Source organism: Pyxicephalus adspersus, chromosome 1 (genome assembly GCF_032062135.1).
Source record: "Pyxicephalus adspersus chromosome 1, UCB_Pads_2.0, whole genome shotgun sequence".
NCBI lineage: Eukaryota > Metazoa > Chordata > Amphibia > Anura > Pyxicephalidae > Pyxicephalus > Pyxicephalus adspersus.
This window is the reverse complement of record NC_092858.1, coordinates 99,298,337-99,314,350: the sequence shown is the minus strand read 5'-3', so window position 1 is coordinate 99,314,350 and position 16,014 is coordinate 99,298,337. Positions and strand designations below refer to the sequence as shown.

At 38.5% G+C, this 16,014-nt stretch overlaps 1 protein-coding gene across 1 annotated transcript in view; it reads left to right on the top strand.

The window, feature by feature from the left end:
* TMEM35B (transmembrane protein 35B) overlaps positions 1-14,030 on the top strand; it is a 14,708-nt gene extending 678 nt beyond the window's left edge. Inside the window, exons 2-3 of the mRNA XM_072420296.1 lie at positions 7,770-7,950; positions 13,407-14,030. Coding sequence (XP_072276397.1) covers positions 7,770-7,950; positions 13,407-13,537 — 312 coding nt within the window. The 3' untranslated portion in view covers positions 13,538-14,030. The remainder of the gene's footprint in view (positions 1-7,769; positions 7,951-13,406) is intronic.
* The last annotated feature ends 1,984 nt before the right edge of the window (positions 14,031-16,014 follow it).

Sequence of the window (16,014 nt, the reverse complement as noted above, 5' to 3'; positions counted from 1 at the left end):
CTAGACACTGCCATGCACTATACACTGCTATATACTATACACTGCCAGGCACTGATATACAACTGTACAATGTGTGTCCACACACTGCTATACACTATGCACTGCCATATACTATATACCATACACTGCCATACACTATAGCTCCATATGCTATATTCTATACACTACCAGGCACTGATAGACAACTCTACAATCTGTATTTCCCCACACTGCCATACACAATACACTTTGAGGCACTGATATACAACTGTACAATGTGTATATCCTCACACTGCCAGACATTGATAGACAACTGTACAATGTCTAAATCCCCACACCACCATATACAATACACTGCCAGACACTGATATACAACTGTACAATGTGTATATCCCAACATTGCCATACACAATACACTGCCAGGCACTGATAGACAATTGTACAATGTGTGTCCACACACTGCCATACACTATACACTGCCATACACTATATACGTTACACTGCCATACACTATACACTGCCATATACTATATACTATACACTGCCAGGCACTGATAGACAACTGTACAATGCGTATATCCCCACACTGCCATACAAAATACACCGCCAGGCAATGATATACAACTTTACAATGTGTATATCCCCACACTGCCATACACAATACACTGCCAGGCACTGATAGACAACTGTACAATGTGTATATCCCCACACTGCCATATAGTATACACTGCCAGGCACTGATAGACAACTGTACAATGTGTGTATCCCCACACCACCATATACAATACACTGCCATGCACTGATAGACAACTGTACAATGTGTGTATCCCCACACTGCCATACACAATACACTGCCGGGCACTGATAGACAACTGTACAATGTGTGTATCCTCTCACTACCATATACAATACACTACCAGGCACTGATCGACAACTGTACAATTTGTGTATCCCTACACTGCCATATACTATACACTGCCAGGCACTGATATACATCTGTGCAATGTGTGTATCCCCACACTGCCCTACACAATACACTGATAGACAACTGTAAAATGTGTGTATATCCCCGGACTGACACATACACTCCTCCATGTTACTGTACACTGTACAGGGTCTCCCTCTCCTTGTCTTGGTGGGATGAACGTTTAGGGATTGTGGAGGGGGAATGGGGAAATTGGGGGGTTATAACTTCCACATTGACCTCCAGTCTGATGTAAAAATAAATCTGCAGCCAAACAATCATAAATGCCGGATACTATGGTAAAAATTAACTGCAAGTGCACAAGTCATATTGTATGTACAAACAAGTACATTTAGTCAAACTTCCAATCACTTTTTTTTTTGGAGAAACCAATCAGGAGAGCAGAAAATTTTTCATGGGTGTGCAGCTTTTTGGTATTTCCAATCAAAGGATTACCCATCAGATTGCTCGGCCAAGCCTAAAATTTCTCCACTGATGTGGTTTGAGACATATGTGCAATTGCAATTTAAATTTTTTGCACCTTAACACACTAGGGTAAAGCTTTGACGCACATATGATATAGCACATCACAATGTATATGAGCACACTGCAGTATGATGTGTTGAAAGAAATGCTCAGTGCCCCTTTGAATATTTGGTGTGTTGTCAGCCCATTCACTAGAATGATTTGCCTTGATGCAACACACAATAATGTATGTGTATGAATGACAATGCAATTTAAAAAACCTGACTGTGGGTCAGAACCTCTGTCCTCCTTATGTGATATAAAGTCTTTAGATATACTTTAATTACAGAGTAATTGGGCTAGATGAGGACAATACAAACGTGGCAATCCATTAGTCTAAAGGTTAGTTGGTGCCCCATATCTCTATCTGTGACTCACGGACTTTGCCCAGCATCAGCTGAGAAATTTTGTAACAGTGCATTGTGGCAACAAATTTTTTTTCTATGTTTTACGATCCTGCGGTACTAATGTGGGTGTATAAATGGCAGCTTGTTGTTAGCCGATAACCCAGTAGTATGGAAGCTGTACTGGTAAAGTTAGTACCCCGTACCAAAAAGCAGATCTAGGAGCTCCTATGTGAAAACCAGTTTAATTCAAAGCAGAGTACCTCTGATGGGAATCCAGTTATATATACTGTTCTGGTATATATCCAATGCCATAGTGAGCATGATCCTTTTAGACGAGGGTCTGCATTGGGAAATGTCCTCTCTGTTCTTGTTGCAGTGACAATAAAATTGTCACTCCATAACTTCTAGTCCTGGTGACAATGGTCACTAGGAGATCTAGAGAAGTGTAATGTTCCCAGCTTGGGCATCAATAAAATCCCCATAAGGAAAAAGAGTGTGAATTGGAAATGACAAACTAAGATTAGCAGAATGTAGGTGTCTGCATAGCTGGTGGTACATACCAGCAGTGCCATACAGGTGATCTTATTCTTGGTTTCAGCCTGCCGGTAGCTAGGTTGCTTAGGAAAACACTAACCTGTTCTTATATTGTTTCTGGCCAGAATTCTGCAGGACCATTTTCACGGACAAGAAAGCAGTAAAAGTGTAACAAAGCTGAATTGGAGGATCTATGAACTTCTAGACTGCACCAGTTCTCCAACAGGAGATGTGTGTGGATAAGCATATGAGATCATTTGAGAAGCTTTCTAGATCCCTCTGAATTTGGAGTGTCCCTGCCAGATGCTTAAAAAAATCCCTGCAAGAGTTGATGTCCTCCGGTGGCCTGTGCTTCGTTTTAGTACTGCAGCTTTAGTATTACTTTTCAGCATTCAATCCTCTGGTCCAAGTTGTGGTTTCATCCTCTGACTCCCTACGTCTGGGATTACATGAAATGTAAATGTAGCATTGGGATTTTTTGTTCACTTATGTAAAGTCTATCTAGGGTGGCTACATTCCTCCTCCATACATAGTTTACAGTGGGTGTAGCCACCCTAAGACAAGTATGTTGCTGGTCAGATTACCCAGTCTTCTGATAATAGTCACAATGATAAAAAAGATAGCCAATCTCTCTAATAGGGACATAAAAAGCACCTGACAGGTTCTAAACATTTACAACTTTTATCCAAAACTAAACCTGGTGCAAAGAATCTGGTGCTTTTCAGCATCTGATACCAGTTTACATCACTAACCCAGTATACAAGGGACCAACTTGTTCATCTGATGTCCTACACTAGTATCTCGTGGGGGAAGGCTGTTCACTTTTGTTTAAAAAGGTCTGGAATGGCATTTATTTACTTTCTCTAATTTTGACAGGTTTATACAGTACTCAACCCAGAATTTTTTTTGAGCCGGGTGGGAAGAAATTGTAGGTGGGTGGCAGACCCTGTATTGTGACCCAACTCATCAGTAACCATCAAAAAACAGCCGGGTGTTTGCTGAAAAGTGCTGGGTGGTGCGCCCGGCTAAAAGGGGCTGGGGAGAACACTGTTATATTTTTTTTCCATATAATTGCTAGCTATAAGATCAAAGGGTCACTACACCCAGGAGTGATATTTTTGTTTTCAATAATTTTTAGGCAGGTAAATTGCCCTTCGATCTATTCTCCCTGGAAATGATGTTGTTTGCCCATAGTCACTGGATCTAGTAGCCAAACTTGCAGTCTCTTTTTAGAATGTTGGTGCAAATATCCAGAAGAGTCAGTTGAATTAAAAAACAAAAAAAACTGTTTCAGTTTTTGGTGTACTGACCGAGAGTGATGTCTGGCATAACTTTATGGCTTGACAGAAAAGATAATTCAGAAGAAATTGTATAATTGGATGTAAAAACATTAATGGAAATGTTGACATCTAATCATATGTATTACAGTATCATACACATTATATTCATCTAGCATCCTTAAGAATAACTGTGTTTCCTAAAGAACCTTGGCTTACAGCTCTATCTAGTGGTCATTTTACTTATGAACAGTATCATCTTTGTAAAGGATATTTTAAATCCTACATACAGCAGGGTATTAACTTTTAAGAGCTCCCCAACCTTTCTACAAACTAAAACCCCCTCCCCCCTTCCACTCAAATAACCTATGCAGCAGTTTTAAAAAACAAAGACTAAAAGCCCCAAATACCTTATTTGTCAGGTTTGTGATGCAAAGGCTAATGACCCTTTCACTGCAAAATGGTGGGCACATTTCTGGGTGCCTACGTCACTGCCTGGGTGATGTGGACACTCCCATGTCCAGTAGTCAGGGCTTCCTTTTGGACTCCAGAAGGGTGCAATGTTGTGATGAAAATATTGGATGTGTCAAACTTTGGCTACAACTAAAAAGTGATACTTTCAGGTAGAACACAGCCAAGAATTATGTCAGGAATAGGTTTCTTTCACCATATCCCACAAGCAAACCAATATTAAGTACCTATGGCATTTTTGCTAACAAATAGCAAATTAACTTAAGAAATCCATTCCAGGTTTGCTGGATCGGGTTCACTAATGAAAGTGTATACTCTCCAGCCATGGTGACCTTTAGTGGGCCTGATTTATTAAAGGATGCCAAGGCTGGAGAGGATACACTTTCATCAGTGAACCTGGGTGATCCAGCAAACCTAGAATGGATTTCTTAAGATATTTTTTCAATCCTGGACCAGATCCATTACTGCTTTACTGATAAAAGTGTATCTTCTCCAGCCTTGGAGAGTTGTATTAAATAAGGCCCAATGTGTAACCCCAACAACTATATATAAAGATAATCCATATTATTCATACATAAATTCACATTTTTGACTAAGATGAAAGAGTGAATTGGGTAATTTTAGTAATGCTTTACAGTGTCCAGCCCAGAATACTTTTTAAGCTTGATGGGAAGAAATTGTAGGCGAGTGGGAGCCCTGTATTGTGATCCAACTCTTTAGTAACCACCTAAAAACAACCAGGCCCAGCTAAAAGGGACTGGGAAAAACTGCTTTAGTAGTTTACTAGCTGTATGAAAATTCTTATTCCCAAGCTTTAATTTCTTGGAGGCTGCACCAGGTTTTTCTTCAGGATTTGATGCTATATTTCTGCCTTCTATCATCATAAGCTTTTCAGGACTTGCTGACGACAAACGTCTCTACAGCATAATGCTGTAACCACCATTCTTCAACACTAGAAATCGTGTGATTATGGCAATGTTAAGTATTTGGATTGCATCAAGCATGGTATTTTGTCTCATGACCCAAAATTGTAATATAAATCTCATTAGACTGTGGGACCTTTTCCTGCTGTATTCTGTTTTCCATGTCTGTTCTGAGAAACTGTAGGTAAGCTTTCATAAGAATGCTAGCAGTGGCTTTCTTTTAGCCATTTGCCTATTAAGCTGCTACATCTGGACAACAGTTGTTCTATTCATAGTCCCTCCAATCTCTGCAGCTGAGGCCTCTGTAATACCTTCAAAAATGTCATAAATCTAATCTACTTGCACAGCCACTGACTTTTGGTAAATGGCTTGTTCTTGGCAGATTTACAACGTAACCATAATCTTTTCATTACTAAGAGGGTTTGTAAATTGAATTTGTTCTTGTATCCAAGTTTGTGATTTTCAATCCCCTTGGCATGGAGGGACAATCTAGAGCTAGAACTGTTAGATTTATGTGTATTATATGTACAGGCTCACTGACTAATTATCTAGGCTCATCATGTACCTTTTAATCAGATGACAAAAAAAACTATACATAATCAATTCTCAATTTGTTATTCTCCCTAAATATTGATCAAGAACTGAATTGTATTGATCCATTTACCATTTTGTCTGCTCATTTGAAAATCTACTATATGGCCTGCTTAAAGAGAAACTAAACTGAAAAGTTCACCAAAAAAAATACACCTAACTTCAATCCCTTAGGGCAGTCAGATCCATCCGGAGGTGTTTTGCGTCGTCCTGTCATCCGCCCCTGAGCCGGCTGTCTGGGCCGCACCATCTACTCCTCTTCTTCCTGGTTCTTCATCCCACCCAGGCGTGAAATGGAAGACATAGGATGGAAAAAAAACTTGCCGATCTTACTGGCCATGCGTGGGATCGGAAAATTTTTCTTTTTGCACGAAAAGGCTCCTTCTGCGCATGCCCAAGATGCTCTGAAAGAGCACCCAAAAGCCTCCTGGGATGCCTGAGGTCCGTATCCTGGGAGGCTTTGTGCTCCCATTCATTCTCGATCGCCTAGGCAATCAAAATTTTTTTTTTTTTCCAGGGTTGTCTAACCTTTAATGTAAAGTGAAATTTCTTAGTTTAGGTACACTTTAAGTCTTCCCCAATGGTTGTTCCCACATAACACATTCTTCAGTTCTCTGGAAAATTTAAGGGTTCTTTTACAAGAACATTTGGGATCCTCAATGACCCCTGTTCATTTCCATATTGAACGAAGGTTACTATAGAACACACAGCATGATGGGTCCACATATGAGCAGCCCAAAAATGCATGCCAATGTATTCTCTATCCTGCTGACAGTTATAGTAATAATACAAGAGTGTGTACAAGTGGGCAATAAGAAATCTTTTTATTACTGCTTAAGGAATCTCTTCAGATTTTTAGACTTTCCTGGACTTTCTTCTTAGGAAGTCTTAAAATCAACATTTCATATTTTAACTGAACATTTTGTGCAAAAGATTATTATAAGTATTGAAAGAAGTGGAGAGTTTTTTCTTACTGAGTGTAAAGGAAACTCCCTTGGGTGGTAATTATAAACCTCTTACAGAGACTAGTGTACAACTGCACATATGCTTTGCTGACAAAAAAATAATCATTAAAATCTACTTGTCAAATACTTGCAGTTTCTTTTATATTGTTTGAAAGATGTGCTGGCTACCCAGGGTCACTAGTTTCTTTTCATGTAGTTGTCATTCTGGCTGACATTACAGTAAGGTAAGGCAGTATTTACCATCTTTATAGTGTGTGTATACTAAGTACTAATTTGTGTGAGGTTGCTTCTCTCTCCTACCTCTTGGGATGCGAACATTTTAGGGATGCAGCTCCTAATTCAAGATAAGTGTTTTCTAAACAATATGATTTAAATGGCTAAAAAACTCATTAAAATCTGAATGAATATTTTCTGAAATGTAAAAAAGTGTTTCAGTTCTTCTTAAACCTGTCAGAAGGGGCCCTTGGGGTTCATATGCTGCTAGTTGAGAAATTGTTAGATGAGGCAGAGATAAGAGAGCTTCTTGCTGTTCTCTACATATCTTATGTTCGTAATGAAACTGATTAGCTGGGCAAAATGTGATACAGTAGCGTCGCTCTGCCTGGAAGGGACATGTAAAAATAAACTTCTGCATTCACAAAATCATGATTATCTAGATATTCTACTTAACCAGTTTCTTCGACTGTAACCTGTGACCACAATTTCACATTCTTGTTCCCAAAAGGAATTTGGAGCAGTACAGATGAACGTGCACTGCAGAATAAGTTCCACTTGTCAGCAGTCATTTTAACAAGCATGAAGGAGCCCATGTCAAGAATGTGACCTGCTGGGGACGTCTGCATTGAACCTCACAGAGGTTTCCATATGGCTATTACTTATGCTGTCCATAAACTGCACTACATTCCTAATGGATAAGATGATAAATTCAATAAAAATTTACTCTAATAAAAATCTAATAAAAGTAGGGCATTATTGATTGATATTTGACAAACATATTAACATACTGAATGACTGTTAAATGGGAATCCCATTTCTTCGACAATTGACCTGGTTGGTAGCACAGGGACGAGCAGTTGGGCGATCAACTGGTACATAGTAGGTATCTGCCTTGTTATTTTGTTTGAAACAATAATAAAATTGGGATTAAATGTTAAGAATTTTTCCTTTTTTTGATTATCTTTTTCTGTCTGCAGAAGTCACAGTTTGTCCAGTTTGCGGATGTTTTCCCTCTAAAGGACTTTGGGTTCAAGCCAGATCCGTACCAGTACCTTCAGGCAGTAGGATGGGTGGAGCTGGTGGCTGGAATACTGCTGGCTGTGGGTCCTCGGATTCTGCGAGAGATCAGCAACTTTGTGCTATGTGTAGTCATGATTGGTAAGATACATTGTTCATGTTATTACTTTGTCATTTCTTTAAATTGGTTTTTACCACATTAATGATATAGCCTTTTGGTCGAGCAAATTTTTACTGCTGTCAAGGAACTGGCAACTCAACCAAAGGATTCACCCTAACCTACATCCAGCACAGCTGCGCCTATTTATTATATGGGACTTTTGTTGTCATTCACCTATTGGCCTAACATAGTTTCTTGTGGATTCTTGGAGAATCCAAGAATAGTATATGACTGTTTGCCAAACCAGCTCTGACCATCGCTGCTTATTGGCCATTCAGATCTCAGATTGCATAATTATACAAGTGGCTTGGGGAAAAAAAAACCCGATAATAGTCCTTGATACAATATACTGTTAGAGGACAGATGACACATATAAATAATACTAATAGGGGTTATAATACCAAACCTATGCACAGTACAAGTACTTACACAGTCAGCCACAGTTGTGCAAGGAATTGCTTATCGGCCAGAAAGGCAATTTACACTCATTAATAGGTTGGGCCCGTCCCATTCTTTTTGCTCAGAGGAATCCATATTGCATGCTTGTACACTACAGGGGAACTAAAGTGTATTTTCAATTTTATTTTAATACTTACCTTAAAGTGATTGTTAATATATCACATTTTTCCAATTTCCTTTTAACTTAAGCTGCGTACACACTTCCAATTTTTATCGTTGGAAATGAACGACGAACGACCGATTGGCCAAAAATCGTTCGTAAAAAAAGTAACCAACGACGCCGACGAACGAGGATAGTCGTTGGAAATGAACGACCGGACCGGCGGATCGGATTGGACGACGATCGTTGACCATCTCTCGTGTGTACGGTCGTTCAGTGATCGTCCACGGTCTGAGCATGCGCGGTGAACGAACGTTCGCTCACTTCCTGTGGTGCACGTCACTTCCTGTATCGTTCAAACGATCGCATCTATCGTGTGTACAATATCTTTGAACGATCGTGTCGTTATCTGTAGGTACAGGATCGGTGCCATACGATCGTTCGCAGATATCGTGCAGGATCGTTCGTCGTTCGTTTACCAACGATAAAAATTGGAAGTGTGTATGTAGCTTAACTCTTTTAAAGTAATTTAGACACTTTTCACTGGAAGCATGGGTAACTAGCGATAGGGGGAGCAAAGGACTGGATATAGATGGCCTGGGGCAGTCTTGCTAAGAGGCTTTTTTTTTATATCATGTATTCCATGGAGCATCCTTAATCAACTGCAGGGATAAAAATCAATTACATAAGTCATATAAACTGTGCATTGTTATGAACTATTCAAATCTTATTGATAGAATTTCATTTTATCTATTATACAGTCTATAGCTTTTACTAGTGTAAATGAAGCAAGCTGTAAGTAGCTTTTTTAGCCATACAGATGGTCCCCAGTAAACACCGGTGTTTCTGCTGATCACTAGCAGTTAATATTGTACATTTTCCAACATATGAAAATGTGTTTGCTACCGAGCTGCAGTTCCCTTTTCTATAAAAAAAAAGGGAAGTAGACTTGGTTCAATTAACTACATTTTACATTGTTCCTTAAATACACTGGTGTGTGTGTGTGTGTGTGTTCACCCCCTTTCTTTTTTGCCAGGGTTGCTATACAATGCCTGCTCTTTATGCCCCTTCAACTGATATTTCAAAAGTATACATTTGCAGAGTGTTCAGAAACCTGTTTTAATAATTCAAAGTATTGCAGCCTGTGAGCTTTCACCTAGATAATAAATATTGCATCATATGTACCTCGCTCTATGCTGCAGAAGTTTTAAAATCCTCCTTTTTTGTGTTTATCCTTATCACAGCAGGGGGAGCCAGTGAATAGCCAGCAGCATAGTGATCTGCAGATCATTGCTCACTACACCAGTCATCCAGCTGTGTTGGATTGGTGATATTCTTCACTGGCCTTAATTAATCTTATGCGTTTCCACTGGAAACTGTGGCGGTGAGGAGGAGGTAGTGAGAGGTGGTTGACTGCAGATTGAATACCTTTCTGTTTGTTTGCATGTGCAAATTTATTATATTAAGTTCTGCAACTGAGACCAAATCATGTTTTTAGAGTTCCAGAACTACCAGTAATAAGTTCTATACGTACCTTTTGACGTATTAACCCCTTCACGAGTGGATGTTTTTTTTTCCTTTATGTCATGTTGCTTTGTTGACCAGCTGCAATTAGGAATTGGTGTTTCAGTTTTGTGTGGTCACAAGTTAAAAGACATTTTGATTTTTGGAAATTGTTGGGAACTCCTGAACTTCGATTTCTATCATAAACTTCCTAGGTACTGTTTTGGTTTGTGGAATATGTGTATGCAGTTTTGTCTGGTCTGAAGAGAAAGGTGCAATTTGTGCATCAAGCTGGGTTGTAGAGTTGTATGATTAACCACAGATCACACGGATTTACATTCATTTGTCTGGGAAATCAGAAATTGCCACTTTAAAGCCAGTTGAATGCATTGCTTTCTCCTAGATAATTCCTAATAGCAACTGAATAATTTTAGGGCCTGTAGCCTCTTAGTCTTCAAAACAGTTGTTCTCATAAACGGAAATGTGAAAAGCTGAACCTGATTGAAACTGTATGGACATTTAGAAGAGAATAGAGGGGAGTGTTGAAGATTAAGGACATTTTTGTTCAAAGTGAAAGTGGTAAAATGTGAACCGAAGGTGTGCTTTAAAGGAAAGTATGCCTTTAAGGCACCCTGTTTCTTTAATTAAAATAAATCATGTTACCCCCTAAAAGAACATGTTTTATGCATATCTTTTCAGCATTGATTGAGTCAAATCTTTACAGGCAAAGACAAATAATCTTTGCAACAGCAGTGGCTGGGTCTGCACACTATGGTTCCTATATCTGGTCACTATGTACGTCCCATGTCATATAGCAGCCAGCAACCAGAAGGCCCATCAGGGGACCAAGTATACTTAAATGTAGTATATTACAGAAAGATGAATTTTCTTTTCTAGTGCAGTGTTAAACGCAGAAAGTTTTTAAGCCATGTCGGGAGAAGCTGTAGGCTGGTGGCAGCCCCTGTATTGTGACCTAAATCTTCAGTAACCACCCAAAAACGGCCGGGTGGTTACTGAATAGTGCTGGGTGGGCCGCGCAGCTAAAAGGGGCTGGGGAGAACACTGTAGTGAGAAGATTGCTTTAAAAAGATGGTTTGGTTGCAGACAAATCAGATGTAACTGAACTATTTGATCCTTACCATGTACCCTAACATTTTTTGTTGTATTTTTGTAGTCAGCTTGCATTTCCTTATGATTTCATATAGTCTTGTGGGTTGTTTAGGAACATAAAAACACATGAATACATTTGCAATTCAATATTCCCATGAGCTTTTATTCTGTGCAAGATTGTTTTTCACTTTATTTGACCTCCTTTTTGCAACTTCACCATGCTTTTCTATCACAATTTAAACCATATAATTTGGACATTCAGACCACCAAATATGTTTATTAAGAAATGACTGCCTTGGGAAATCTAATTTCAGTGTATATATGTAGATAAGTACTGTTCCCTATACCCCCTCAAACTATAGTCATTTGGAAACACAGGTAAAAGGCAAATCTGGCCTGCATGATGACTGGGTGGATGTCTAATTTTATTCTGTCTTATTTTGTTGGGTACGTTTTTAATCCCAGATAATTTCCTTATAAATTATATTTTATTGCAGCTTAACTAGCTAAGGTTATAAAGCATTCTCACAGCGCTGCTTCTACCCAGCCTCAGTACCTTTGCTTCATCTGATTCCGAGAGGTCACCCAATTTATATATAAAAAGTTCTGGTTTTAAATTTGTATGATCAGGTAGGTTATATTTGCAGAAAGGTACAGGCGATGTCCCTTCTGCAATAATACACCTTACCTTCCTGATTGCTCCTGGTTTCTGAAATCAAATACACACCTGATGAACATCAACAGAAACTTAGAAATTACTGTACGTTCCTTTGTAACCTCTTCGACTATTACACAGCTTGAAATTTGAGTTATCTTTGATGATGGACCACAAAAGTCCTAAATTTCCTCCATTTGTTCCCAATGTGACTGGTAATTAATGGAGTTCACACATTTTAGACTTGGCCCTGTAACCTTTTTCAGCTTTATGGGTATCAACAACTCTTTTTCTGAAGTAATAGAACATTTTAAAGCAGTGACAAATGTTCAAGCACCACTGTATGATAACACCACCCCACTGCTTATCCTTTTGATATCTTTTGTCTCCTGGGACCACAGTGCACTATTTTTGGACTATGACTCCTCTGCAAATCATTGATTAACCAGAAAAAGAGCAAAGTATTCCAACTAGTTGCAAGTGAATATTATTTTAAAGCAGTGCTGGCTGCTTTGCAGGCTAAAGGTTTATTGGCCTAATGCACACCTAAAATGATAATCGCAGATTGTTATGATAAATAGCAAGAGAAGAAGATAGATAAGAGACATGTCACATGACATGACAACATTACTCTTTGACATTTTTGTTGCTAGGTAAATATGAATTGTAGTCAATAAAGGGTCCATGTCACTGTAAACTCAAGTGCATTGTAGCTTAGTTACAGAGTGTCTGATTTCAGCACTTGGCGCTAGCTACAGAATCCTTAGCCATTAGAAGGTACCTAATCAATTTTGTAGTCAGCTATAGCAGAAATTTTGTACCCATCTACAGATGGTCAAAATAAAAAAGCTAGGAGATTTGTATCAACCACAAATGTCTGCCATGGAGTTGCTAGTCATGCATGGTCTTAAGGTTGCAAAGAAACCAGAAAATGAACCATCCAAAGTCAGGTAAATTGAATAGACTCCAGCAGTAACTGAAATATATATACTTTTAGAGCAAATATTTTATGAGAACTTGTTGGTAGGTGATCCAGTAGTTAATGGGTTCTTCGTAATCCCATAATGAACTGAAGTGTACTAGTGTAACTGGAATTTGGAGACTGCCTCGTGATGGCCAATGCCTGATATGACTTTTTAGGGCTTTGGTTTGATCAAAATGGGAATTCCATTTGTTGTATTATTAGCAAGAATGCTTGGCAAGCTTATCGTTTGCTTTCTATTGTATCATTGAGAATATTAGACAATTGTTGGTTTAAGACACTAAGATCATAGGTATTATGACAATGATGTGATAACGAGACAGTGTGGGGTGGAATTTGTTTTTACGTGAACATTTCTGTACTTCATTATAGAAATGTGGACCTCCAGAACATCTGACTGACTCAAAACTGACACATTAAAATTGATGTTCCGATACCTAATCTATATTGTGTATATATATATATTATAATTTGTAAAAAAAATTGCCCTGAATTTGGCAAACAACAAGCTCAAGTAAATACTACTTTGCTAACTGATCTGCCTTGTGTATCTTATGTACTCCTTTATAGCCCCTTTATTCTCCCCTTTCTAGAATTCTGATACTAATGTGTATTTTTCCCATTACAGGTGCAATTTACACCCTTCTAGTACTTAAGGAGCCAATTGCCATGTGTACTCCAGCTGCTGTCTGCCTGGGGCTTCTCTTGTTGCTGAACATTCGTGGGCAAGGCAAGAGATCCAAGTCCAAGTCTGCATAAAAAACTTCAAGTTGTACCCCATGGGACCAATCATTCTTTTAACTATTAATATAAACATTTACATAGCCATGCGGGGGCTTTTAAGATACTTGAAAAGAATCTGTCAGGATGGAAATATAAAAGTTGTCTAGTTTTTTTTTTAAGAGCGAGTTTCATAGTCCCCTTTCTGTTTCTTTACTACTTGTTGAGTCTTGAGTCATTAAACAAAACACTTATGTGGGTACTAGTGGTCCTACATTCTTGTGAGGGTGATTGGTTCACATTTGTAAAACAAGGACTAGTGTAACAGCCATGAAACATGCACCCTCAAAAATTCAGCTCAGTATTTGTTTTCTGAACAGTTCTTTTTAGGTTCAACAATGACATAGTCTGCTAATGTCTTTCACAGATTTTCCCAGGATTTTGCTCTGGGTTAAAACTAAAAATGCTGTCTGTTTTATTTTAAGGACAGGTATCAATATTCTGATAATAAAAAAACATATTTTTCAACAAAGCCACCTTTTGTTTTTCTTTTGATACATTTTGAAGCATTTTATGAAGCTACCAAAATGCTGGTTAACAACCTACTTCTATAAATAATCTGAAGTTGAAATTGAACTTCTGTCAAATGGATAAACCCTTTTTTTGCCTTCAAAACAGCATCACTTCATCTAGGTATACTTGCACACAGTTTTTGGAGGAACAAAGCAGGTAGGTTGTTCCAAACATCTTGGTGAACTAACCACAGATCTTCTGTGCATGTAGGCTTCTTCTCTACTCTGAAGATAGTTTCTAAAGACATTGGCTGTATGTTTGGTGTCATTGTCCTGCTGCAGAAAAAATTTGGGGGCAGTCAGACGCCTCCCTGAAGGTATTGAATGGTGGATAAGTATCTGCTTGTATTTCTCAGCATTGAAATCCTATTAATTCCTGAACAAATTCTCAACTCTATTTGCAAAAAAATGCAGCCCTAAACTTTTTAAGGAACCTCTACCATGCATCACTTTTGCCTGCAGGCACTCATTATTATACAGCTCTCCAGTGCCTTTTAATGTCCTTTGCTACAGTCAAACATTTAATATTAACATATAATACAGTTCCTGCTGTAAGTTTTCTTCACCCAAGGTCTTCATGTATGGATGAGTCATTTGGCCTTGTTCCTGCATTGGAGGTATGGCTTTTTGATCACAAATCCCCCATAAAACTTTTCTGGCCAGACTTGTCCAGACAGTGAATGGATTTATCTGGGTCCTGTGTTAAGTGGAAAAAGGTTTGTTATTCAGATTCATAGTTATTCCTGCCAGCTTTTTGTGCTGCAGAGGGGATTACAGATGGCAGATATTAAGGCTGGGTACTTATCAACTCCATGTAAAAGTACACAAAATTGTATCTATACCATTAAATTAAACCTTTCCTCAAGTTCATCTTTAAAAATTATTTCCTGGAAAAAAGTGAAAGCAGCTAGTTTACATACAGCTTTTTTTTTTTTTTTACAGTACATCAATTACAGTTTTTTTTGTAAATCAGAGTGTATTTTTGAAACCTGTTCCTTTTTTCTCTGCTCTTCCAAGGGAGGTTTGAATTTGTTTGCTTTGTGCTTGCATTGTTTTTCATGCTTAGTGAGAGCCAGCAAGGATGGTGGTACAGTTGTTTAAATTCCCAGAGGAACAAGCAAGGGCAGGCAGGATGGCATAGGAAGTAGGAAATAGGACAGGACAGACAGGACTAAGAACTGTCAAAAAGGCACGATGCCGAGACAGGGAACAGCAGAGTGGAGTGAAATAGAAGGCAGCTTTAGGTAGTACTAAACCAAACTTGACTAGTTTCTGGGAGAAACACTGGGAGTGTTTTTTATATCTAACTCCGTGGAACTTAGTTGAAATGTGGTATGGAAATGTAAAGTGTAAATTACATGTTATACTAAATAAACAAAATATTTTCAAACCATCATACCTATAGTTAGCTGATTTTACACTTTATTCCACAGCCATGATCATTATTAAGGAGATACACATATATACTTCCACCTGTCTACATAGGCTTTCCATTCAATTTTGGAGGGTGTCAGTGGATATCTCATTCGACCAAAAGAGCAATTTTATAAAACATGGTTTACTAGTGATGATCTAATTCATCCCGAAGATGTTTGGTAGGGTTCAGGTTAGTGCATGTTTGTTTAAATAATAAAGCAATCAGCAGAAATCTAAAAATAAATTAACTGTTATGTTGTAACGCTCATTATTTTTTAAAATATCCTGGAGCAAAAGATCTGAGGTGCTGGCAGATCTGTGGATGGTGACAGGGAAGGTCTCTTCTCCTTTGTCCTAGACCTGAAAAGTTGCATTTGGGTTGTCACAGCCCCTCAGTTGCAAGCTCCTCTCTTCTGCAGGGAAATACTGCTGATACTAAGTGCCTAACATGCCTCGGTTTGGTTTTATCAAAATTTAAAAAAATGTGGTCCTCAGCAGGTCTAAACTGATTAAAATTTAATCTCAGGT